Source organism: Sphaeramia orbicularis, chromosome 11 (genome assembly GCF_902148855.1).
Source record: "Sphaeramia orbicularis chromosome 11, fSphaOr1.1, whole genome shotgun sequence".
Taxonomy (NCBI): Eukaryota; Metazoa; Chordata; class Actinopteri; order Kurtiformes; family Apogonidae; genus Sphaeramia; species Sphaeramia orbicularis.
The window spans coordinates 52,591,232-52,617,001 of NC_043967.1; the positions used below are offsets into that span (position 1 = coordinate 52,591,232).

Sequence of the window (25,770 nt, forward strand, 5' to 3'; positions counted from 1 at the left end):
CATGTACAGTTGGAGACACTTTACAGCTTCCGGGGTCAGAGTGTATCCGTGACGTCATGAAAGCCCCTACAAAATCAAAGACTATAAATGATCAGGGGGAACGAGAAAACTATTAACTCTTTAAAATTTAGCTGTATAAAGTTAACATTTTCTATTAATTCCAATGTCTGAGTAATTATGAAAATAATTCAACATCAAGTAAAACTAAGTTAAAGCAAAGTCTGCATTTTGTACATGTAGATAAAAATGAACGCAAAATTAGCCCTAAAGGTGAAATACAAATATTTTTCATATGAAATTATATTAAGACATTAGTCATCGTTTTATAGCCCCACCCCTATTACTAATGAAACACCTGAATTCAATGTGTCCCAGTACCTTTGTCTGAATAGTGTAACTCAACATCCTGATGTGATTCTGATAAATTATTATAAATTATCTCTGATTTAGTTGAGATGGGAACTTTTTCTTTCTGTAGAAGACTAAAAGGTTTTTTTGTCCTGTGTTCACTTTCACATTTAGTGATTCATTACATTGAGTCTGATGTTCAGTTATGTCGATTTAGAAGTTATGTACTTATTACTTTGATCTACACATCATTTTCAACAATTATGTTTATTATAGAGTTAAAGATTAATTTCAGACCTGAATAACGTGATTTCTAGGCAGGTTTTTGAAGGACATGGTGGAAACTATTGACAAATGTTTTTATTGTCTTGTCTTATTGGCTTTAATCTCTTTCCCCTCTAGTTCTCAGATGTTGTGATAATTTGGATCCTGTTAGTCTGACTCTTCAACAGCTGATCTCACTTTAAAAAAATCTTTCTTTTTTTCTAATTACAAAAAGAGAACAGACGAAGGATGCATATACATTCATTAAACAAAAAACATGTCACGATTGAGAAGATAATTAAGAAAAATGAACAAGAACTCAGTTGAAATTATTTATGCAGATTATACTCTATAACATTCCCGTGTCATTATTCTTATGTTCTTTAGTTTCTGTTGGTCTGATTCCTGTGAATGTGACATTCTGTCTATACTCTTGTGTGGATCTTCATATGTATCTGAAGATGATATTTACGTGTGAAGCGCTTCTGACAAACTGCACAGCTGAAAGGTCTCTCTCCTGTGTGGATTCTAATGTGACGCTCCAGATCTATTTTCTGAGTAAATCTTCTACTGCATTCTGAACAGTTGAATGGTTTCTCACCAGTGTGGAGCCTCATGTGAGCAGTTAAGTTTGACTTATTGGTAAATCTTTTACCGCAAACTGAACAATCAAATGACCTTTCCCCTGTGTGGACTTTCATGTGTCTACTGACTTCACTTCTGTCTCTAAAACACATGTGACAAAGTGAACACCTGAATGTTTTTTCTCCCATGTGGGACGTCATGTGACTGCGTAAACTTGACTCCTGACTGAATCCGCTTCCACAAACTGAACAATAAAATGGCTTCTCTCCAGTGTGGATTCTCATGTGGATTTCTAACGTTGATTTCCAGCAGAATGTTTTCCAGCACACAGAGCAGTGGTATAGTTTCTTTTCACATCCCACATCACTTAGCATCAAGTCAGTATTCATCATCATGTCTCTGGGTGAGATGGTTTCCTGTGTTGTGTTTTTCTTCTCAGAAAATGTTGCTTCACATTCAGAAGAACCAACCAGTTTCTGTCCTGTGTGAGTGTCCATGTGTTCCTTCAGTAAACTCTTACTGTCAAAGGCTCTTGTCTTTACACTCTCCATGTGGACCAGGATAATGTCTGGGTCCGATCCTCCACCGTCGTCTCCATCAGTTTCTGTTTCCATCTGTTCAGTTGAGCTGTTTGTTGGAAGCTTTGACTCAGGTTTGTGGTTCAGGGTCTGGTTTTCATCACTGTCCTCGGTTTCCTCACAGTCTTCATTCTGCTCATCAAATTTTCTTTGTAACTGTCTATGTGGATGGAAGCTGCTGGCTGGTTCTGATCCATCACCGTCCACTTTATTTGCTTCCACTCTGTTCTCCTCAGTTTGTGTTTGATTAAGCTCACCTTCACTTTTCACAAGAAAAGGAGTGGATGGGAACTTGGTGATATTCACTTCCTGGCTGGTCCATAGTTCTTCCTGTTCCTCTTTAATGTGTGGGGGCTGTGGTTCTGGTTCCTCCTGGTCCAGAACCGGATTCCACTCCTGCTGCTCAAGAGGAACCTCTCCTTTAATCACCGACAGCTGCTGGACATCTGTAGGATACGAGGACATACAGTTAGACTTTTCGGTTAGGGTTTGGTGATAATACTTTCAGTTCTGCTGTAAGACTTTAAGAAGGACTGACATGAAGAATCCCCCCTTGGAGATAATAAATATTTCTTGACCTTAAAGAAAATTATCAGCCTATAAAAACTAGGGGTGTACCGATACATTGATTATTAGATTCATCGCAATGCAACATGTGATGATTCGATAACAATTCATAAATGTTCAAAAATGATTATTTTTCCTAATTGCTAAATGACAGGAACACAACCACAGCACGCAGCAGGAAAATAAAAGTGATGCGTGCCGCTCAGATGCCTTAAAGACCGGACCAGAGGGAACACAGTAAAACCAACTCTATCTGTCTAGGTACAGTTAAGGAGTGTGAGATTCACCCAACGGGTTTAAAAGCTAGCGTTTGGAAGCAGGGCTGTCGTGCTCTGATGCAGACCCTGGAGCACAGATACAAACTTCCAAATCAAAAAAATTTTACCCAGAAAGCAGTTCCTGAACTGTACAATGAGACCAAAACCAAAGTAGTGGAATTCCTGAGGTAAGCGTGTAGGAGAATTCTGACATGTGATGCATACTTTGATTGTGGATAGCAAAATCTTTCGTTTGTTGTGGGATTTATGCTGCTCATTGAGGACTGTGTTTGGAAATCATTTATCATGACTGAATAAAATAGCGCTTGTGTTGGTTCAGATGGAATTAGCCGTTTTCTACAATTTTCTACAAAAGCACGTGTGTGGGGAGGGTCTGATAGTTTGAATGGGTTCCTGGGGAGCTTTTGAGGGGCCAGAAAAACTAAATAAGCAATGATTTATTTATTTATTTTTTAAATAGACTAGTACAGAAATCTGTGAAAACCACTTTTGATTGAAATAAATCTTATTTGTTTCTAAAGACACTGTGTTATTTGTTTTCCTAAAAAACTGTGGAATTGATTCCACCAAAGTTTTTCTTGTACTGTTAATAGTTACGTATTTTTGAAAAGTATTGCTTTGATACAGCAAATGTTTTGCAGGTAACTGGAAATCTCTATTTGTGAATAAGAGCAGCTTTTACTGTATATGCCACTGCTACTTTTTTCCTGTTGGTTCCCTGGTGGAAAATATGTTGGATCATTCAGTGATTTGACACAAATAAAAGACAATGGAGGCAAATTTGTTTGATTACTTGAATTTATAGATACTGACAAATATACCTCGTTTAAAAGTATGAAGTAGCCACAGAGGGAGAAAATATCCTGAATAGGGAAAAAATATGCTTCAAAAATCATTATAATCATAATAATCATTATTATTGTGATAATCATTGATTAATCGAATCGTAGCACCCTGAATCGTAATCAAATCAAATCGTGAGGTGCCTTAGATGGCACACCCCTAATAAAAACCTAGATCTTTAGTAAAAAAACAGAATCAGTAGCTGCTTTTCCATTACCCTCAGAAATTCACAAAATGCAAACTGCACAATAGGAAAGTAGTAATGGAAACACCAAAATGTTGCAAAAACTGTCAAAGATTGCAAAAAAGTTTGAACATTCTAATGAGGTGGTTTTTGAGACATTTTGATATAGAGCTGGGCTACACAAATTCTGTGGGCGTGGTCTCACCCGGGCAACCTCATGAACAGTAATGAGCCCAGGCATTAACACGTCACACTGACCAGCTAATTTATCTGATTTCTCCTCTTATTTTTGTTTAGTGGCAATAGCAGACAGAGGAGGTAGCAGTTCATTTTCAAATTCACTACATAACACAAACACCTATGGACCGAACATATTTAAGAAATAAATAAATAAATAAAAATACAAGTAAAAACAGTTTTGTGTGGATGGGCACCTTTAAGACAGTCACTGAAATAGCAGTAGATGCAACCAACACTATAGCGCAAACACCATGGAGGTTTTGCATGAAACTCAGTGCGTCCATCTTCCTTTAACGAGCATCTTGCAAGAACTATACAGTATTTTATGAGAATTATGACATGTTGTGAGATGGGACTTTACTAGAATTACAGACCATAAGCCAAACACTCTTCAATGAAGACACCTACAATTGTACTCTGTCGAAATTGTTGAAATATCGCTTTATTCTGTGGAAAACTGTATTAGAATCCTAGCTAGTGACATAAGTGTAGTGATAAAGATAATAAATGTATTGATTAGATAAATCATAATGATACATACTCCTTAACCCTCAAGAGAAGTGTGATTTAGACCTATACCGAGGGAGAGGTAATATTTATGCAAACAGAAAAGCAAGTGTTTCATTAATTAAATACATTTTATTGTTAAAATTTCATATTATTTGAAAAAAAAAAAAGGATTATAATTGGAAATGTAAATAATTGGTGTAAAGTGCAATTTGTCATCAGACATGACCTATTTGAATGTTCAGAGGCTCCGTAGTGAATGTGGAAACACTGCCATCTTCTACAACATTGAGTCACCAGTAAAACCCATGTAATTTGATAAATGACAGTGGATGGAGACATTGGTTTTATGTTCAGATAATGATATATTTTGCTGAAAAACAACTAATTTTCTTCAGTTTTCTCTGCTTTGATAAAATAACGTCTGCATTTATTCTGAGTTTTATGAACATCTACCTGAGCAGTACGTTAAATATTGACATATCCAATTTTCATTGAAAAATGCAAACCGAAGGGGATGATATTCATAAATAGTGATAAATGACCTGGAAAAGGTCAAACGCAGAGAAAAAAATAATTTGGCAGTCATCACAAAAAGTTGTAGGTATGCAAAGCTTAAATAATTAAAATGTAAACATGCGGATTAACTTTTATGAAGACCTTTGGTTAAACTAGGAACAAATGTGTCCAAACCTGTTTTGTGTATCAGGACTCTCGGATTCCAAACACAGTCCAGTATTTGTCTTTGTCTCTGGTTTTCTTCTTTAGTTCGACAAAGTTCCTCCTCGTACTCTACTATGATTCTTTCAAACAGCCCAAATATCTCTTCAGCAGCTGCAGTTAGTCTCTGCTCCACCAACGGTCTCAGAATCTGGACTTTTTGGCTCATTTTCACCTTTTCTTCACACAAACTCAGTCAGAAATGCAGTTTGTCTCTATCGCACACTGGTAGATCTGTTAGCAGCAAGCGAGCTAAGCTAACATTAGCATCACTGAGCTAATGACAATTAGATCTGGAGTAAAACAGACACAGAATGTGAACACAAAGTCCAGTCAGTCGGTTTCATCCAGATACAGAGGTTCTGTTGGTTCGGTTGGACTTATACAAACACGACACAGGACAAAACGGCGGACTTTCATTCAAAATAAACCATGTACAATTTGACTCTTTAGCGGCCCCGTAGTTAGCGTATTCGTGACGTCATTTCCGCTCCTACAAAATAAAAGACTACAGACGATCAGGAGAAGCCAGAAAACTATCAGTTCTTTAAAATGTAGCAGTATGTTACATTGGCCTTCACTACTCATCCTGAAAGCCCAGGGCAGATTAGATAAACCCTGGCAACCTAGAGACTGAAATCTGATTGGACAAAATGTTTTACATCCACATACACGTCCTGGAAGCAGTGCAGCCGAGAGAAACACTAAGAAATGAAGAGAATAGTCTATTGGGAATTAATTAATACAAATTCATGGAACAAATGTTAAGGTTTAGGTTGTAAATGTAGGTCAGTGTTTCCAGTGATATTTACATCAATAGAGAAGGCCTTGTTGACCCTGACAGCCCACCACTGAGGTCTAAAAATTCTGAATGATCAACATCCAGATGGTTACAATACCTGTCAGAAATATTTGATTCAATCCCAAGTGATTCAAAGAAGATATCTGGACTGTCCGTTGTATCCAGATTGGAGAACACATGAGTGATCTATAATCTCCACAAAGTTCAGACTCTAGAATTAAAAGACTGAGGATTCATTGTTCATGTGGAGGAACATGTTCTGTTCTGTATCATGTCTGAAACAAGGAGATGAAAAGATGGGTTGTAGAATGTCTCTAAAATCCATTTCCTGTGATTCTGACAAATTCTGATTTCACTGATTTTTACTGATTCATTACATTGGGTCTGATGTGAAGTATATTTATAAATTATGCATTTATTACTTTGACTTGCATGTTAATTTCAACATTTATATGTTTATTACGGAGTCAAAGATTAATGTCACACATGCATATTGTGATTTCAAGGTAAGTTTTTGAGGGACATGGTGGAAACTATTAGTAAATGGTTTTATTGTTTGCTTTCAACTCTGTCACAACTTGTTGTCAGCTGCTGTGACAATTTGGACCCAGTCAGTCTGACTCTTCCAACTGCTTTTCTCAGTAAAAAAAAATCCATCTTTTCTTGTAATTATAAAGACAAGATAACAAAGAATATATTTACATTCTTTTTTTTTTTTAAAGGCACGATAGAGAAATTAAGAAAAATTAACAAAGAAATTAAGAAAAAAAAATCAGTCCAAAGTATTTATACAGACTTCACTATCATTATTATTATTAATCATTATTCTTCACTTTCTTTAGTCTCTGTCGGTCCGATTCCTGTGAAAGTGTCTGTCTATTCTTTTGTGTGAATTTTCATATGTATCTGAAGATGATCTTTACATTTAAAGCATTTCTGACAAACTATACAGCTGAAACGTCTCTCTCCCGAGTGGAGCCTGATGTGACACTCCAAACCGATCTTCTGAGTAAATATTTTATCGCATTCTGAACAGTTAAATGGTCTCTCACTGGTGTGGGGCCTCACGAGACGCTCCAAACCCTTCTTCTGCGCCTGTTCAATACAAATGTCCATGTTTTCCAGCTCCAAGCCCTCACGTAGTAAACTCTCCACAAAAGCACTCACTGTTCGAGAGTTTCGTTCTGACTGCTCAGGCACACCATAAATGCAAATATTCTCCTTTCTGGAATGACTGGATCCTCCCCTTAGAAATCCACACCACTGTTGTTGAAACTTAGAAAATCTGAAATCTTTTTTGTGATGTATTGGCAAAAAAGTTGCCCCCTAATACTTTTGTCTGAATAGTGCAACTCAACATCCTGATGTGATTCTGTCAAATCCTGATTTAAGGTTTTTAATTCAGCCTGATTTAGTCAAAATAGAAAGTTTTTCCTTCAGTAGCAGACAAAAAAACTGTTTTATTGTCCTGTGTTCAGTTCCACATTGACTGATTCATTACACTCAGTCTCATGTTCAGTTATGTAGATTTAGAAGTTATGTATTTATTATTTTGACTTACATGTTCATTTCAACAGTTATGTTTATCATAAAGTCAAAGACTAATTTCAGACCTGCATAATGTGATTTCAGGGTAAGTTTTTGAGGGACATATTGGAACCTATTAGCAAACATTTTTATAGTGTTGGCTTTAACCTCTTCCACCTCTAGTTCTCAGCTGATGTGACAATTTGGATCCTGTTAGTCTGACTCTTCAACTGCTGATCTCAATTTAAAAAAATCATTCTTTTCATCTAATTACAAAAAGAAGAGAATAGACGAAGGATATATTGACATTCAGTTAATAAAAAACCGAGAATAGAAAATAAATAAGAAAATTGACATAGAAAATAAGAAAAAAATCAGTTGAAAATATTTCTTTCCTCTAAAATGTTACTGTATCCTTATTCTCCATGTTCTTTAGTCTCTGTTGGTCTAATTCCTGTGAATGTGACATTCTGTCTATTCTCTCGTGTGGATCTTCATATGTGCCTGAAGACAATGTTTACGTTTGAAGCATTTCTGACAAACTACACAGGTGAAAGGTGTCTCTCCTGTGTGTACCCTCATGTGATGCTTCAAACCTGTCCTCTGAGCAAATGCTTGACCACATTCTGAACAGCTAAATGGTTTCTCACCGGTGTGGACCCTCATGTGACACTCCACACTCGTCTTCTGAGCGAATCTTTTACCACATTCTGAACAGGTAAATGGTTTCTCACCAGTGTGGAGTCTCATGTGACGCTCCAGATCTATCTCCCAAGTAAATTTTTTACTGCATTCTGAACAGCTAAATGGTTTCTCACCGGTGTGGAGTCTCATGTGACGTTCCAGAACCATCTTCCAAGCAAAACTTTTACCGCATTCTGAACAGCTAAATGGTTTCTCTCCAGTATGGACCCTCACGTGACACTCCAAATCTGTCTTTTGAGTAAATCTTTTGTGGCATTCTGAGCAGCTGAATGGTTTCTCACCAGTGTGAACCTTCATGTGAGAATTTAAGTTTGACTTACTGGTAAATCTTTTCTCACAAACTGAACAATCAAATGGTCTTTCTCCTGTGTGGACTCTCATGTGTCTCCTTACCTCACATTTGTCTCTAAAACATTTGTGACACTGTGAACATTTGTATGGCTTTTCTCCTGTGTGGGACATCATGTGATTGCGTAAACCTGACTTGTGTGTGAATCTACTTCCACAAAGTGAACATTCAAATGGCTTCTCTCCAGTGTGGGTTCTCATGTGGATTTCTAAATGTGATTTTCGAGAAAATGTTTTCGAACACACAGAGCAGTGGTGTAGTTTCTTTTCACATCCCATATCACTTGAAATCATGTCATTTTTCATCATCATGTCTCTGGGTGAGTTTATTTCCTGTGTCGTGTTTTTCTTCTGACAAAATGTTGCTTCACATTCGGAAGAACCAACCAGTTTCTGTCCTGTGTGAGTGTCCATGTGTTCCCCCAGTAAACTCTTACTGTCAAAGTTTCTTCCCTTTACACTCTCCATGTGGACCAGGTTTATGTCTGGCTCTGATCCTCCACCGTCATCTCCATCAGTTTCTGTTTCCATCTGTTCAGTTGAGCTGTTTGTTGGAAGCTTAGACTCAGGTTTGTGGTTCAGGGTCTGGTCTTCATCGCTGTCCTCGGTTTCCTCAGAGTCTTCATTCTGCTCATTGGTATTTGTTTGTAAATGTCTTTGTAGATAGAAGCTGCTGGTCGGTTCTGATCCTTCACAGTCCAGTTTACTTGATGCCACCATAGTATAATCAGTTTGTGTGTGATTAAGCTGTGAGGATTTAACTTTCTCCTCATCTTCACTCTTCACAGGGACAGGAGTGGATGGGAACTTGGTGATATTCACTTCCTGGCTGGTCCACAGTTCCTCCTGTTCCTCTTTAATGTGTGGGGGATCTGGTTCTGGTTCCTTCTGGTCCACAATGGGATTCCACTCCTGCTGCTCAGGAAGAACCTCTTCTTTAACCACCAACAGCTGCTGAACGTCTGTAGGATACAAGGAAATACAGTTGGACATTTCAGTTTCAATTAAATTTTGGTGATAATACTGTCAGTTTAATTGTTAGAGTTTAGTTTAGTAATAAAGATAATGAGTGTGTTGATAAGATAAAATCATAATGATACACAGTCCTAAAACCTCAGAAAACTATAATGTAGATCTGTATGTAGGGAGATGTAATTCTTTTACAAACAGAACAATCCTTAATTCATGACCGAAATACATGATACAGTGTAAATTTCATGTTAGTTGGAAAAATAAAGTATTATTCTTGGAAATTAAAATGTCATATATTAACCCTTAAATGTGTGACCATTCAAAAGCATTTACTGATCTAAAATGTTTAATACCTGTTGATCCACTGATCCTATCAATAAAATAAATGAGGCAAATGTAGTTTGTTGTCTTTTCATGGTGATCAGATATTTGGACGTTCAGAGGCTCTGGGGCAGACGTGGAAACACCATTATTTTCTTTAACATTGAGTCCCAAGTAAAAACTACATACTTCTGACAAATCAAAGTGGATAAAGACACTTGTTTTATGCTCAGTTAATAACATATTTTGCAGAAAAAAACCTCTAATTTTCTTCACGTTTTCTTGCTTTGATAAAATAACCTTTGAATTCGCTGAGTTGTATGGGCATCTACTACATGAGCAATAAATTAAATAAAGAATACACACGATTTTCACAACCAAATGCAAAATCCAGGAGCTAACATTGATAAATGGTGATAAATTACCTAGAAAAGGTCAAATGTAGAGAAAAATAATAATTTCACAGTCACCACGAAATAGTTGTAGGTATGTAAAGCGTAAATAAACTAAACTGTGTTTAAATGTGTTTCATTTTCATTAAGACCTTTGGCTAAACTACAAATAAATGTGTTCAAACCTGTTGTGTGTATCAGGACTGTCGGATTCCAAACGCAGTCCAGTATTTGTCTTTGTCGCTTGTTTTCTTCTTTAGTTCGACAAAGTTCCTCCTCGTACTCTGCTATGGTTCTTTCAAACAGCCCAAATATCTCTTCAGCAGCTGCAGTTAGTCTCTGCTCCACCAGTGACCTCAGAATCTGCACCTTTTGGGACATTTTTCACCTTTTCTTCACACAAACTCCGTCAGAAACAGTTTGTCTCTATCACACACTGACAGGTCTGTTAGCAGTTACCGAGTTAAGCTAACTTTAGCATCACTGAGCTAATGACAGAGAAATCAGAAATAAAAACAGACACAAAATGTGAAAAGAACAACGTCCAGTCAGTCGGTTTCATCCGAATGCAGAGGTTCTGCTCGTTCGGTTGGACTTAAACAAACACTACGCAAGAAAAAATTGAGGACTTCTATCAGAAACCATGTAAAGTTAGAGACGCTTCTGCGCTTCCGGGGTCAGAGTGTATTCGTGACGTCATGACAGCTCCCTCAGATTAAAAGACTACAGATAATCAGGAGGGAAAGAATAGTAGTCATTCTTCAAAATGTAGCCTCATCGATTTCACGTTTTCTGCTTGCTTCAGTGTCAGAGTAACATTTATATATCAGACCACCACCCAATATGAAGTTTATGCCACAGCTGCTCTAGATTATTACCATTATTGGTATTTACCAAAATCATTTCTAATGTTTCAGTAATGGTTATCATATGATAATTCCTGCTGAAAATGACAAAATGTCAAAATCTCACAAAAAATGAACGAGTCTGCTTTAAAGTACTTTGCGATGGCAGATGAAGTCAAATGGGGAAAGGTGGTCTGATACATTTGTTGAGCATTGGATTTGTGCAAACTACACCATAAATCCACAACAACAAACCACTGGTATTATTGGCAGAAGCTGGTGTTGGTAGTAGATAAACAACAGACAGTAAAATAAGAGCTCAGAAGTTAAAAATTGCAGGCATCAATTTTTATTTTTTTTTTCCAATTAGTATGATGTGATTTTTGTGATTTAGTGATTTATTCTGAACATGCAATGAAATTTAACATATATGCACTTGCAAAACATACATAATAATACAAATATCAAGAATCATAACAATCTTAGACAGAAGAAATGCACAATAGTTCCATTTACATGCCCAAAAAGGGGTGGGAAGAAGTGATGTCACTGAAAAACAACAATTTTGTTACTTGGTGAAAATTTATAATTGTATCTACCTTGAGGAGATGCATTGATTCTGAATCTGAAATCTGATACAAGCAGATGAACAGATGAACTGTGGAACACCTCTCAAATCCATTTCCTCCACTCACATCTAGACTTTTTCCTTCAGTCTAGGTGAAGTAAGTGATGGAAAATGATTTCACCTAGATTTTCTAGAGGTAAAACGTTTAAAACAGTCATAATGCTGAAAACACTTCAACATTAAGTAAAAAATAAATAAAAGCAATATCTGCATTTTGTACATGTAGATAAAAATATAAACAAAATTTGCTCTAAAGATGAAATCCAAATATTCATTTTAATTTGAAATTATATTAAGACATTAGTCATTGTTTTATAACCCCACCCCCTATTACTATTGAAACACCTGAATTCAATGTGTCCGAATACCTTTGTCTGAATAGTGTAACTCATCATCCTGATGTGATTCTGACAAATTCTGATTTCAGGTTTTTGATTCAGCCTGATTCACTCGAGATGGGAACTTTTTTTCTGTAGAAGACAAAAAGCTTTTTTTTTTTGTCCTGTTTTCAGTTCCACATTTACTGATTCATTACATTGAGTTTGATGTCAAGTTATATGTAGACTTAGAAGTTATGTATTTATTACTCTGATTTACACATTTCTTTAGCAATTATGTTTATTATAGAGTGAAAGAGTAATTTCATGCATGAATAACGTGATTTGTTGGTAAGTTTGTGAGGGACATGGTGGAAACTATCAACAAATGTTTTTATTGTGTTGCTTTAACCTCTTTTACTTGTAGTTCTCAGCTCTTGTGATAATTTAGACCCTGTTAGTCTGACTCTTCAACTGCTGATGTCCGTTAAAAAAAAAAAAAAAAGTCTTCTAATTACAAAAAAGAGAAAAGGCAAAGGATGTATTTACATTCATTTAATTAAAAAGTCACCATTGAGAAAATAATGAAGAAAAATTGACTTAGATAAAAAATAAAATCAGTTGAAATTGTGTATGCAAATTTTCCTTTACAATGTTAATGTATCATTATTCTTCATGTTCTTCAGTCTGTGTTGGTCTGATTCCTGTGAATGTGACATTCTGTCTATTGTCTTGTGTGGATCTTCATATGTATCTGAAGGTTATCTTTACGTTGGAAGCGTTTCTGACAAACTACACAGCTGAAAGGTCTCTCTCCTGTGTGGACTCTCATGTGTCTTTTGACCTTACTCCTTTTTCCAAAACACTTGTGACACAGTGAACATTTGTATGGTTTTTCTCCCGTGTGGGACATCATGTGAGTGTCTAAATTTGATTTCTGTGTGAATCTGCTTCCACAAATTGAACAACAAAATGGCTTCTCTCCAGTGTGGATTCTCATGTGGATTTCTAAATGTGACTTCCAGCAGAATGTTTTTGTGCACACAGAACAGTGGTATAGTTTATTTTCCCATCTCATATCACATAGCATCAAGTCATTATTCATCATCATGTCTCTGGGTGAGTTGGTTTCCTGTGTCATGTTTTTATTCTGAGAAAATATTGCTTCACATTCAGAAGAACCAACCAGTTTCTGTCCTGTTTGAGTGTCCATGTGTTCCTCCAGTAAACTCTTACTGTCAAAGGTTCTTCCCTTTACACTCTCCATGTGGACCAGGATAATGTCTGGCTCTAATCCTCCACCATCGTCTCCATCAGTTTCTGTTTCCATCTGTTCAGTTGAGCTGTTTGTTGGAAGCTTAGATTCAGGTTTGTGGTTCAGGGTCTGGTCTTTGTTGTTGTCCTTGGTTTCATCACAGTCTTCATTCTGCTCACTGGCTTTTGTTTGTAAATGTCTATGTGGATGGAAGCTCCTGGCTGGTTCTGATCCTCCACAGTCCACTTTATATGCCTCTTCTTTGTTCTCCTCAGTTTGTGTTTGATTAAGCTGTGAGGACTTAACTTTCTTCTCATCATCATCTTCACTCTTCAGAGGGACAGGAGTGGATGGGAACTTGGTGATATTAGCTTCCTGGCTGGTCCACAGTTCCTCCTGTTCCTCTTTAATGTGTGGGGGCTCTGGTTCTGGTTCCTCCTGGTCCACAATGGGATTCCACTCCTGCTGCTCAGGAGGAACATCTTCTTTAACCACCGACAGCTGCTGCACGTCTGTAGGATATAAGGAAATACAGTTAGACTTTTCAGATACAGATTTTGATGATAATACTGTCAGTTCTACTTTAAGAGTTTAAACAGGTCTGACATTAAGAATCCCCTGAAAGAAAATAAATATTTTTTGACCTTGAAGTAAATTATCATCTTATACAAATCTAACTCTTTAGTATTGAACAGGAATCAGTGAGAAAAGAGTCATGATGAAGATAATAAATGTATGGATTAGATAAAATCATAATGACACTCCTAAAACCTCAGAAAACTGTGATTTAGACTTGTATATAGGGAAAGGTAATACTTTTGTGAACAGAACAATCAGATTTTTATTTATGAAATACATGAATAGAAGGCCAGCTCTGTCCTGGGATTTCCTCTGGAACAGGTGGAGGAGGTGGGGAAGAGGAGGTTGACAGCCAAGCTGTCCTCCATGATGGACAAAGACTCCCACCCCCTCCAACACACACTTACTGCACTAAGGACCTCCATCAGTGACAGGATGAGACACCCCTAGTGTGAATAGGAGAGGTATTGTAGGTTTTTCCTTCCTGCAGCAGTCAGGCTCCAAAACAAAAACTGCTCCAAATAATTCTATGCAATAAACCATATCCCTGTTCAACCTGTAGCATGATCAACACACACAACTGTAAATAGTATTTTTAGCTTTTTCGATTTGTCATATTTTTTGATTTTGTACTTCTTCTGCTCTAGTGTGCTTTTCTTGTGTGCTTTTTGTGCTTCGCTGCTGTAACCTGGAATTTCCCCTTGTGGGACAAATAAAGGCATATCTTATCTGATCTTATCTTGTGTTACATTTAACATTTCATAATATTTGTAAAACTAAAGTATTATACTTGGAAATAAAAATATCATATATTAATTTTTAAAAGCCTGAACATCTGACTGATCTAAAATGTTTAAGACCTGTTGATCCATTAATCCTATCAATACATGTAAATAACGGGTGTAAAATGCAATTTGTCATCTTTTCATGGTCATCAGATATGATCCATTTGGACGTCATCACCGTCATCTTCTACAACATTGGATGTAGACGGAAATATTGAGTTTCTGTTCAGGTAATAAAATATGGAAAAAAGGTCGAATTTTCTCCAGTTTTCTCTGCTGTGATTAAAAACAACAACAACAACAACTTTGAATTTACTCTGGGTTTTTATGAACGTCTACAAGGACAGTACGTTAAATATAGAAATATATTTGATTTTCACTGAAAAATGCAAAACGCAGAGGATAACATAATCAATGGTAATAAATCACCTGGAAAAGGACAAACGCAGGGAAAAAAACAATTTGGCAGTCACCACAAAAATAATTGTAGGTATTTAAAGCTTGAATAATTAAAATGTAAGCCGTTTCGTTTCTGTTACGACCATTGGACAAACTACAGACAAATGTGTTCAAACCTGTTTTGTGTGATAGGACTGTCGGATTCCAAACACAGTCCAGTATTTGTCTTTGTCTCTGGTTTTCTTCTTTAGTTCGACAAAGTTCCTCCTCATACTCTGTTATGGTTCTTTCAAACAGCCCAAATATCTCTTCAGCAGCTGCAGTTAGTCTCTGCTCCACCAGTGACCTCAGAATCTGCACTTTTTGGCCCATTTTTCACCTTTTCTTCACACAAACTCCGTCAGAAACATTTTGTCTCCATCACACACTGACAGGTCTGTTAGCAGCTGGTGAGTTAAGCTAACGTTAGCATCACTGAGCTAATAACAGAAAAATCAGAAATAGAAACAGACACAGAATGTGAACAGATCAAAGTCCAGTCAGTCGGTTTCATCCGGATACAGAGGTTCTGCTGGTTCGGTTGCGCTTCAACAAACACTGAACAGGAGGAAACGGTGGACGTTCTTCTTCTTCTTTAATGGCGGTTGGCAGCCAGCTTAAACGTGCATCACCGCCTCCTACTGGACTGGAGTGTGAGCAGTAAATTGGCAGACAACGTAAAAACTTAAATCCTGTTAAACTGTCCTGAATCCTTTAACCCTTTCATGCATGAATTACGAGAGCCTTAATCTTTTTTTTTTTTTTTTTTTTTTTTTTGAGTGTTTTTATTCCTCTAGGCATTAAAAAAAATGCGATTGACATTTTTTATTAACCTATTTTTTATGGAGTTTCAAAAATATCCATTCAGCTGGACACGATGCATTTCATTTTTGAAGCAAAGAAACATATTTACTGATATACTGTATGAAAACTATAAAATAAAAACATTTTTAATGCAGCTAATCTGATGTTTTCACACATTTTAACATACACTAATACTGGTCAGTTCTTCATCACTCACTTCATGGAGATAATATGCAAAAAAGAAACCTTTTTGTGTAAAAAAAAAACAAAAAACAAAACCTTAATTACAGTCTATTAACAAGCAATTGATTTACACTCAAACCTGTTAGTGCAGATCAGGTTTATGAAGAGCAGCAAAGTTACAGTATGAATTGCAATGTACAGGATAATGCATGAGTGTCCACTGTGTTGGCTGATATGGAACTAAAACAACAAAAGCTGTCCACTGCAGTGACCACTATGCATGAAAGGGTTCAGAACATGATGAGATTCCTGAAACAAAAAGTGCTAAGGCTTTGTCCTGTGTTCAGTTTCACATTTACTGATTCATTACATTGAGTCTAATGTTCAGTTCTGTAGATTTGGAAGATTTAGAAGTTATATACTTATAGACGGTATTCACTAGATTTAGAAGTTATATACTTTTAGATGGTATTCACTTGACATCACCACCCCCCAACCCTGCCCTGGGAACCATATTGAGAGTCAAAAAGCACCTGCTGCTTATCTACTGACCTATATCTGACCACGTACATACCCTAACCCTTCAAGATGGCATTATCAACAGAGAGTGTACAATATTATTCAGAGGGATTTAATAAATATGGTACCTTGTACAAAATGATCACAACAAATCCTTGTGTGTCTGGTTGGCTCAAAGTTTTTCCTGGCTGTGAATAAAGAATTGGTTAGAAACCTAACAATTTATTCGTTATTTATTTATTCTTTTTTCTGTTCTTGTTTTTTGTCGTATTATTGTTATTGTAATTGTTTTGTATTGTGTGCTGTTGTTGAATTTTGTTTTTTGTGTTGTTGTGTTGAGTGTATGTACATCCTGTTTTTTGAGTGAGTTGTGGGAAATTGTGGTGCTTTGTTTTTATCTTGTTAATGACCCCAGGAAGAGTAGCTGCTGTGGTGTGCAGCAGCTAATGGGGATCAAACTAATAATGACTAATAACTAATAAACTAAACATGCACTTCTAGAATTATTTATAAGATGATGTTTACATTAATTAGTTTGAGATATTATCAGCAGCCTCTTCCTTCATGTTCCCACCATCAAGCTCCGTACCATGGGGGACAGCCTTCTGTTGTGCTGCACCTCGGCTTGAGCCTTGACTCTTTTAAAACTAGACTGAAAACGTACCTGTTTAAAAAGGCTTACATACTGTTGTAACCAAACAATTTCCTGCAAAAGATTAATAAAGTATCTATCTATCTATCTATCTATCTATCTATCTATCTATCTATCTATCTATCTATCTATCTGTCTGTCTGTCTGTCTGTCTGTCTATGTTAGTGTTTGTTTTTATGTCCTTTTCTACAGTAGCACTCTGAGATTCACTGAATGAAAAGTGCATTATAAATAAAATTTATTCTCATTATTATTACCTTAACAATAATTTAAGGTTTAAAAAAGAAGTCATTATTAGTTCAGACAAAACACTTTAATTTTATTTTGAAATATACAAATTATCTATAGACTGACACATGGAATCCGCCTAAGACTGATAATAAACAATCTCTCTGTTGTACACATCTGCATATTTCTTGTATTTACATGTATATCAATGCACTAAGTCTGGTCCAAAACATCTTTATTTCAGGATTCGAAACATCCAGGCCAGGTGCAAACCATCTCATGCTCCAAATGTCCAGGTTCCAAAAAGACATGCTCCCGTAAATGGTACAGGTGTTAACCACTGTCCTTCTGTGCAGTGGAGTGGCCGCGGGTCACAGTATGAACAAAGCACATGTACATGCAAAGGCAAGCAAAGTCTACTATGCATTTGTTTGTCCCTCAACATGGCAGAGACTGACCTAGTGCCCCAGATGTGTGATGTCAGTGAATACCATCTATTACTCTGATTTACACATTACTTTCAACAATTCTGTTTATTATAGAGTTATAGAGGAATTTCAAACATGAATAATGTGATTTCTAGGTAAGTTTGTGAGGGACATGGTAGAAACTATCAACAAATGTTTTGATTGTGTTGACTTTCACCTCTTTCATCTCTGGTTCTCAGCTGTTGTGATAATTTGGATCCTTTTAGTCTGGCTCAACTGCTGATCTCAGCAAAAAAAAAAAAAAAAAAAAATTCTTCTAATTATAAAAAGAAGAGAACAGACAATGTGTTTAATTTCATTTAAAAAAAATGGCACCATTGAGAAAATAATTAGGAAAAATAAACATAGGAAAAATAAATCAGTTGAAATTATTTTTGGCGATTTTCCTCTAAAATGTAACTGTTAGGGCTGCGCAAAGAATTGATTTTAAGTTGAAATAAGATTATTAGGTTAGATTATTAGGACGATGTTTAAAAAAGGGTAATCATCAAATCAAATTTCCTCTCTCTCGTGTTTCTGGGCCGAGTGCCTCCAGGCTACCATAGGCTCCTCCTCCTAACTGTGAGAGCGGTCTCCACACACCAGTGCACAAATGGCATTTGCTAAAGAGAGTGACAAGTTTGTGGCTAAAAATAGCAAGAGCAAGCCGGTTGTGTGGAATTGGTACGGCTTTGAAGTTTCCAATGAAGACCAAACCATTCCTTGCTGCAAACTCTGCCTGAAGGCTCAAACATCACCACACGCCAGAGTTTGAGTCGGGCATTGCACTGTGAGCTGCACATGAAAACGACATGCTGACATGCCAACTTCTGTTGTCTTTTGTGATTTTACCCAGATATCAAAAATCGAGTCTTTAGAGGGAAAACAAATCGGGATTTTATTTTTGGCCAAAATCATGTAGCCCTAGTTACTGTATCATTATTCTTCATATTCTTTAGTCTCTGTTGGTCTAATTCCTGTGAATGTGACATTCTGTCTATTCTCTGGTATACATGAAATATTATTCTTTGGTTATGGCCTACTTAACATATTGTGCAGAAATATGGGGAAATGAAGCAAAAACTATTATAGATACACTGGTAAAATTACAAAAAAGAGCAATCAGAACAATTAAAGTAGGATATTTTGAAGCAACTAATAACTTATACTTAGTGTCTTTAAAAACGCACATGTCAGACTAATATGTATATTTGGAGATATTTTAAATTAATTGGTTTGGGGTTACCTTTATATTAAAGAGGGAAGCATTGGTCCATAGAGAATGAATTGTGGACAAATTGTGATCAACTTAACATGTTTATTCAGTCACTGAATACAGGTACTTAGACGACTGACTGTACTGTGATGACAGCACAGATGGCAAGCGACTTCACTATAGCTCAGTCCTGCTCATAACATGCCAATGGCACGTTCTCTCTGTTGTATCGTAAGTCGTGGCATTTTGAGCTGGCAAAAACATTTTGGCGTTTCTTTGCTGCCTTTTCTTGGCTATTGACCACACCTAAAGTTAGCAGTCAAGCGTGACTCTGTGCAAGAGATTCAACTCAATGTCCACATTAAGAGATTTGCCCAAATGCCGACGTTGTGTGTGTAAAGTTTGAAAAAAATACAGCTGTTAACTGTGTTACTCATCTCATGAGCACCATATACAAAATAGGCACCTGAGCAAATCGTTTTCTGGAAATTACACCACATTTGGACTGTGCGTTTTAATGGCATTAAGTATATTTATTCAACTTATAACCTTAAAATGGTAGGATACTGTATATATTAAAACATTAGAGATGATTTATTAAGTAAAAAATCATATTGTTCCGAATAGCATTCAAGATTTCTTTAAATTAAGAAAGAGTAACTATAATTTAAGCGGTCTTTATATTTTTGAATGTACTAAAGTGAGAACAAAAGTGAAGTCTAGATATTTTTGGGTTGTGGGTGTGAAATTATGGAATGGATTTGATGATAAATTTAAGTTGTTCACTTCTCTGACAAAGTTTAAAAATGCCTCAAGTATAAAATTACTCAGGAATATTATGTTGAGATGATAGGTATGTTTTCGTTGTTCATTCTTTTGTTATGAGAATGCTCGATGCTGTACACATTTAATTTAGTGTAAGCAGTGTATCGGGGTAAAGGATATGCAAAAAATAAGCTTTTGCTTCTAGTCTATTCCTTTTTTGGCTTTTATTTTTATTATAATTATTGTAATATGTGCAATGATTAATGCACAAACCAAAATAAACAATTCATTGATTCATTCATTCGTGTGGATCTTCATATGTGTCTGAAGATAATCTTTACATACGAAACGTTTCTGACAAAATACACAGCTGAAAGGTGTGTCTCCTGTGTGGAGCATCATGTGTCTCTTGAGCTTACCCTTTTCAACAAAGCATTTGTTACACTGTGAACACTTGAATGGTTTTTCTCCCGTGTGGGTCGCCATGTGTCTCCTGAGGTTAGTCCCATGCGAAAAACCTTTGTGACACAGTGAACATATGAAAGGTTTTTCTCCTGTGTGGGATGTCATGTGTCTCCTGAGGTTAGTCCTGTGTCCAAAACATTTGTGACACAGTGAACATTTGAATGGTTTTTCTCCTGTGTGGGATGTCATGTGACTGTGTAAACTTGACTTGTGTGTGAATCTGCTTCCACAAACTGAACAACTAAATGGCTTCTCTCCCGTGTGGGTTCTCTTGTGAATTTCTAAATACGACTTCTGGCAGTATGTTTTCAAGCACACAGAGCACCGGTATACTTTCTTTTCACGTCCCACAACACCTGGAGTCGGGTCATTATTTGTCATCATGTCTCTGGGTGAGTTGGTTTCCTGTGTCGTGTTTTTCTTCTTAGAAAATGTTGCTTCACATTCAGAAGAACCAACCCGTTTCTGTCCTGTGGGAGTGTCCATGTGTTCCTCCAGGAAACTCTTACTGTCAACGGTTCTTCCCTTTACACTCTCCATGTGGACCAGGTTCATGTCTGGCTCTGATCCTCCACCATTGTCTCCATCAGTTTCTGTTTCCGTCTGTTCATTCGAGCTGTTTGTTGGAAGCTTTGACTCAGGTTTGTGGTTCAGGGTCTGGTCTTCATCCCTGTCCTCTGATTCCTCAGAGTCTTCATTCTGCTCATCGGTTTTTGTTTGTAAATATTTATGTGGATAGGAGCTGCAGGATGGTTCTGATCCTCCACAATCCAGTTCACTTGATGCCACCATAGTCTCATCAATTTGTGTGTGATTAAGCTGTGAGGACTTAACTTTCTCATTACCATCTTTACTCTTCACAGGGACAGGAGTGAATGGAAACTTGGTGATGTTCACTTCCTGGCTGGTCCACAGTTCCTCTTGTTCCTCTATAATGTGTGGGGGTTCTAGTTCTGGTTCGTCCTGGTCCACAATGGGATTCCACTCCTGCTGCTCAGGAGGAACTTCTTCTTTAACCACCAACAGCTGCTGGACGTCTGTAGGATACGAGGAAATACAGTTGGACTTTTCAGTTACAGTCAGATTTCGGTGATAATACTGTCACTTCTATTGTAAGACTTTAAACAGCTCTGACATCAAGAATCCCTCCCTTAGAGTAACTTACTATTTTTTGATCTTGAAGTAAATTATCATCCTATAAAAACCTAACACTTTAGTAATGAACAGGAATCAATGAGAAAAGAGTCATAATAAGGATAAGTGTATTGATGAGATAAAATCATGACACTCCTTAAACTTCAGAAAACTGTTTTAGACCTGTATGTAGGAAAAGGTAATTCTTTTGTAAACAGAACTTTCAGATTTTCATTTATAAAATACATGTTACATTTAACATTCCATAATATTTGTAAAACTAAAGTATACTTGGAAATGAAAATATCTTATATTAACTCTTAAAATCCAAAAGCATCTACTAATCCAAAATGTTTAATACAAGTTGATCCAATAATTCTGTCATTACATGTAAATAATTGGCGTAAAATGCTGTCTGTCATCTTTTCATGGTCATCAGATAGGACCCATTTGGACGTTCAGAGGCTGTGTAGTGAACGTGGAATCACCGTCATCTTCTACAACATTGATTTACCAATAAAACCCATGGAGTTTCACGAATTACAGTGGATGGAGATGCAAGTTTTAAGTTCAATTAATGATATGTTTTGCTGAAAAAAAGTCAACGTTTCTCAAAAAAACAAAAAACAAAAACCCCAACCATCTGAATTTACTGTGGGTTTTATGAACAACTACATGGAGAGTACATTAAATAGAGTAATATACTTGATTTTCACTGAAAAATGCAAAACACACAGGATAATATAATAAATTGTAATAAATTACCTAGAAAAGGTCAAATATAAAAAAAATAATAATTTGGTAGTCACCACAAAAGCAGTTGTAGGTATGTGAAGCTTAAATAATTAAAATGTATGCCGTTTGTTTTCCATTAAGACCTTTGGCTAAACTACAGATAAATGTATTCAAACCTGTTTTGTGTATCAGGACTCTCGGATTCCAAACACAGTCCAGTATTTGTCTTTGTCTCTGGTTTTCTTCTTTAGTTCGACAAAGTTCCTCCTCGTACTCTACTATGGTTCTTTCAAACAGCCCAAATATCTCTTCAGCAGCTGCAGTTAGTCTCTGCTCCACCAGTGACCTCAAAATCTGCACTTTCTGGGACATATTTCACTTTTTCTTCACATAAACTCCGTCAGAAACAGTTCGTCTCCATCACACAGTGGCATGTATTTTAGCAGTTAGCGAGCTAAGCTAACTTTAGCATCACTGAGCTAATCACAGAGAAATCAGGCGTAAAACAGACACAGACTGTGAACAGAACAACGTCCAGTCAGTGAGTTTCATCCGGATACAGAGGTTTTGCTGGTTCGGTTGGACTTCAACAAACACTATGCAAGGGAAAATGGAAGATGTTCATTAAAAATAAACAGTAAGGTTGGAGAAGCTTTAGTGCTTCCGGGGTCAGAGTGCATTTGTGACGTAATGAAGCTCCTACAAAATAAAAGACTACAGAGGCTCAGGAACCAGATAACTATTACCTCATTAAAACGCATCAGAATTAAGATGACATTTTCGGTTAGTTCCATTGTCAGAGAAACATTAATATGTTAGACCACCACCCAGTGGGAAATTTATGCCACAGCTGCCGTAGATTATTAATACTGATCATTTCCAAAATTATTTTTAATGTTTCAGTTATGGCTAATATATGAACATTCCTGTTGAAAATTATAAAATGTCAAAAGCTCACAGAAAATGAAAGAGTCCACTCATGATGGTGGATGGACTCAAACAGGGAAAGGTGGTCTGATACATTTGTTAAGCACTGGATTTGTCCAAACTAACCCATAAATCTACAAAAACAAACTACTGGTATCACTGGCAGAAGCTGGTGCTGGTAGTAGATAAATAACAGACACTAAAATAAGCGCTCAAAAGTTATAAATTGCAAGCATCAATGTTTTTTACAATTACTTTGATGTCACTGATAAACAACATTTTGCTAATTAGTGAAAACTTATTTTGTTTCTACCTCAATCAGATGCATTAATTCCAAATCTGAAATCTGATATGAGCAGATGAATAGCGGAATATCTCTCAAATCCATTTCCTCTATTCACATCTTGACTTTTTCCTTCAGTTTGGGTGAAGTAAGAGATGGTAAATGATTTCACGCAGATTTTTAGAGGTAAAAAATTTTAAACAATTAAAATGATGAAAATATTTCAACATTAAGTAGAATTAAGTAATAGCAAAATCTGCATTTAGTACATGTAGATGGTAATGTAAACAAAATTAACTCTAAAGATGAAATAAAAATATTTATTTTAACAGGAAATAATATGAAGACATTAGTCATTATTTTATAGCCCCATCCCCGATTACTATTGAAACACCTGAATTCAATGTGTCCCAATACCTTTGTCTGAATAGTGTAACTCAACATCCTGATGTGATTCTGATAAATTCTACTTTCAGGTTTTTGATTCAGCCTGATTTACTCGAAATAGGAACTTTTTCTTTTGTGTAGAAGACAAAAAGTTGCTTTTTAGGCCTGTGTTCAGTTCCACATTTACTGATTCATTACATCAAGTCTGATGTTCAGTTATGTAGATTTAGAAGTCATGTATTTATTACTTTGATTTACACACTGTTTTAAACAATTATGTTTATTATAGTTATAAATGAATTTCAGACATGAATAACATGATTTCTTGGTAAGTTTGTGAGGGACATGGTGGAACCTATCGACAAATGTTTTTATTGTGTTGCTTTAACCTGTTTAACCTCTAATTCTCAGCTCATGTGATAATTTGGATCCTGTTAGTTTGACTCTTCAGCTGCTGATCTCAGTAAAAAAAAAAATTCTTCTAATAACAAAAAGAAGAGAACAGATGAAGGATGCATTTACAGTCATTTAATAAAAAAAGTCACCATTGAGAAAATATTTAAATTATAATTTAAAAATTGATTGAAAAAAAAAAGAACTCAGTTGAACTTACTTATGCACATTATACGCTATAACGTTCCCGTTTCGTTATTCTTCATGCTCTTTAAGTATACACATAAGGATTTTCTAAATCTGAAGAGATTTTCTATTTTTTACAGACCCCACACATGAAGATAAAAAAAATCAGGCACTGAAGAGTTTTGATCGTACTGTGTGTGGTGTGGTCCGATAATGTCAACACAGCACACCACACACCTAATGATTCTGTCCCACCACTGATCTAGAATCTAGTCCTCCAAGCCACAAATCTTGTGTGATCAAATGTGATCTAACATAAACAAAGAAGAAGCAACATAGCAACAACCAGAAAACACAACACGCAACATGGAAGAGGACACATGAGAGGAGGGAATGATGGTGTTCTTGGGACTATTTTTTACATAAAAATAAAAAAGTTTCTGAGGTCCACTGAACCTTATGTTTCAGGTCGGCCATGCTTGTTTTTATTTATGCGCGCTTCCTTGTTCCTCAGTCAGCTCACTTTTTGATCAGCTACATTCCGTTCACGTCACAATTCACAGAGTCATGACTCAAGAGTCGTCTGCTTTCCCCACACACGAAGATCTTTGGTCATAAACATTTTGATCAAAATGGTTTCTCACCAGTGTGGAGCCTCATGTGCTGCTCCAAAATTGTCTTCAAAGTAAATATTTTACCACATTCTGAACAGCTAAATGGTTTCTCACCGTTGCAGACCTTCATGTGAGTCTGTCTGTGTAGGTTCTCATTTGCCAGGTCATCATTTTTCTTGGTAGTTCTTCTGAACTTCAGAACTGAAGAAGTCTCTTGGATGAGAGACAAAACATTTTCAAAAGAACTAAACCAGTCCAGTTGACCTGAGAAGAACTACCAAGCAGAACTTCATGTGAGCAGTCAAGTGTGAATAATAAGTACATCTTTTCTCACACACTGAACAACTGAATGGTCTTTCTTCTATGTGTAATCTCACGTCTCCTGATGTTACTCCTTTGTCCAAAACATTTGTGACACAGTGAACATTTGAAATCTTCTTCTCTTGTGTGGGATGTCATATGGATTTCTAACTTTGGCCTCCAGCAGAATGTTTTCCAGCACACAGAGCAGTAGTATAGTTTCTTTTCACATCCCACATCACTTAGCGACAAGTCAGTATTCATCATCATGTCTCTGGGTGACTTTGTTTCCTGTGTCGTGTTTTTATTCTGAGAAAATGTTGCTTCACATTCAGAAGAACCAACCAGTTTCTGTTCTGTGTGAGTGTCCATGTGTTCCTCCAGTAAACTCTTACCATCAAAGGTTCTTCAATTTCCCCAGTCTTCATTCTGCTCATCGGTGTTTGTTGCACATGCGTATGTAGATGGAAAGTCCACTTTATTT

General features: G+C 36.4%; 3 protein-coding genes and 1 long non-coding RNA gene across 14 annotated transcripts in view; 2 read left to right on the top strand and 2 right to left on the bottom strand.

Moving 5' to 3' along the window:
• Nucleotides 1-25,770, top strand: part of LOC115428086 (glutamic acid-rich protein-like) — a 657,495-nt gene that overhangs the window by 462,009 nt on the left and 169,716 nt on the right. The window lies entirely within an intron of this gene.
• Nucleotides 1-25,770, bottom strand: part of LOC115428071 (zinc finger MYM-type protein 1) — a 179,357-nt gene that overhangs the window by 150,279 nt on the left and 3,308 nt on the right. The gene's annotated exons all lie outside the window — the stretch shown is intronic.
• Nucleotides 1-25,770, bottom strand: part of LOC115428064 (zinc finger protein 37-like) — a 161,745-nt gene that overhangs the window by 9,032 nt on the left and 126,943 nt on the right. Inside the window, exons 1-4 of one of the 5 annotated variants that reach the window (XR_003936581.1) lie at nucleotides 22,373-22,819; nucleotides 20,282-21,364; nucleotides 12,623-13,738; nucleotides 10,323-10,333 (exon numbers count right to left, since the gene is read on the bottom strand). Coding sequence is in view for 4 of the 5 variants with exons in the window: in XM_030146872.1 (XP_030002732.1) it covers nucleotides 7,918-9,458; nucleotides 20,282-21,364; nucleotides 22,373-22,568 (2,820 nt within the window). In the remaining variant the exon portion in view is untranslated. Of the gene's footprint in view, nucleotides 1-7,916; nucleotides 9,459-10,322; nucleotides 10,334-12,498; nucleotides 13,739-20,281; nucleotides 21,365-22,372; nucleotides 22,846-25,770 lie in introns of those variants that run through there. The other 4 variants (XM_030146874.1, XM_030146872.1, XM_030146875.1 and 1 more) reach the window with 4 other exon arrangements.
• LOC115428129 (uncharacterized) lies at nucleotides 8,608-25,659 on the top strand. Its single transcript, XR_003936584.1, has 4 exons — nucleotides 8,608-8,711; nucleotides 14,003-14,008; nucleotides 23,545-23,549; nucleotides 25,471-25,659. It is a non-coding gene; the product is annotated as an uncharacterized LOC115428129 (long non-coding RNA).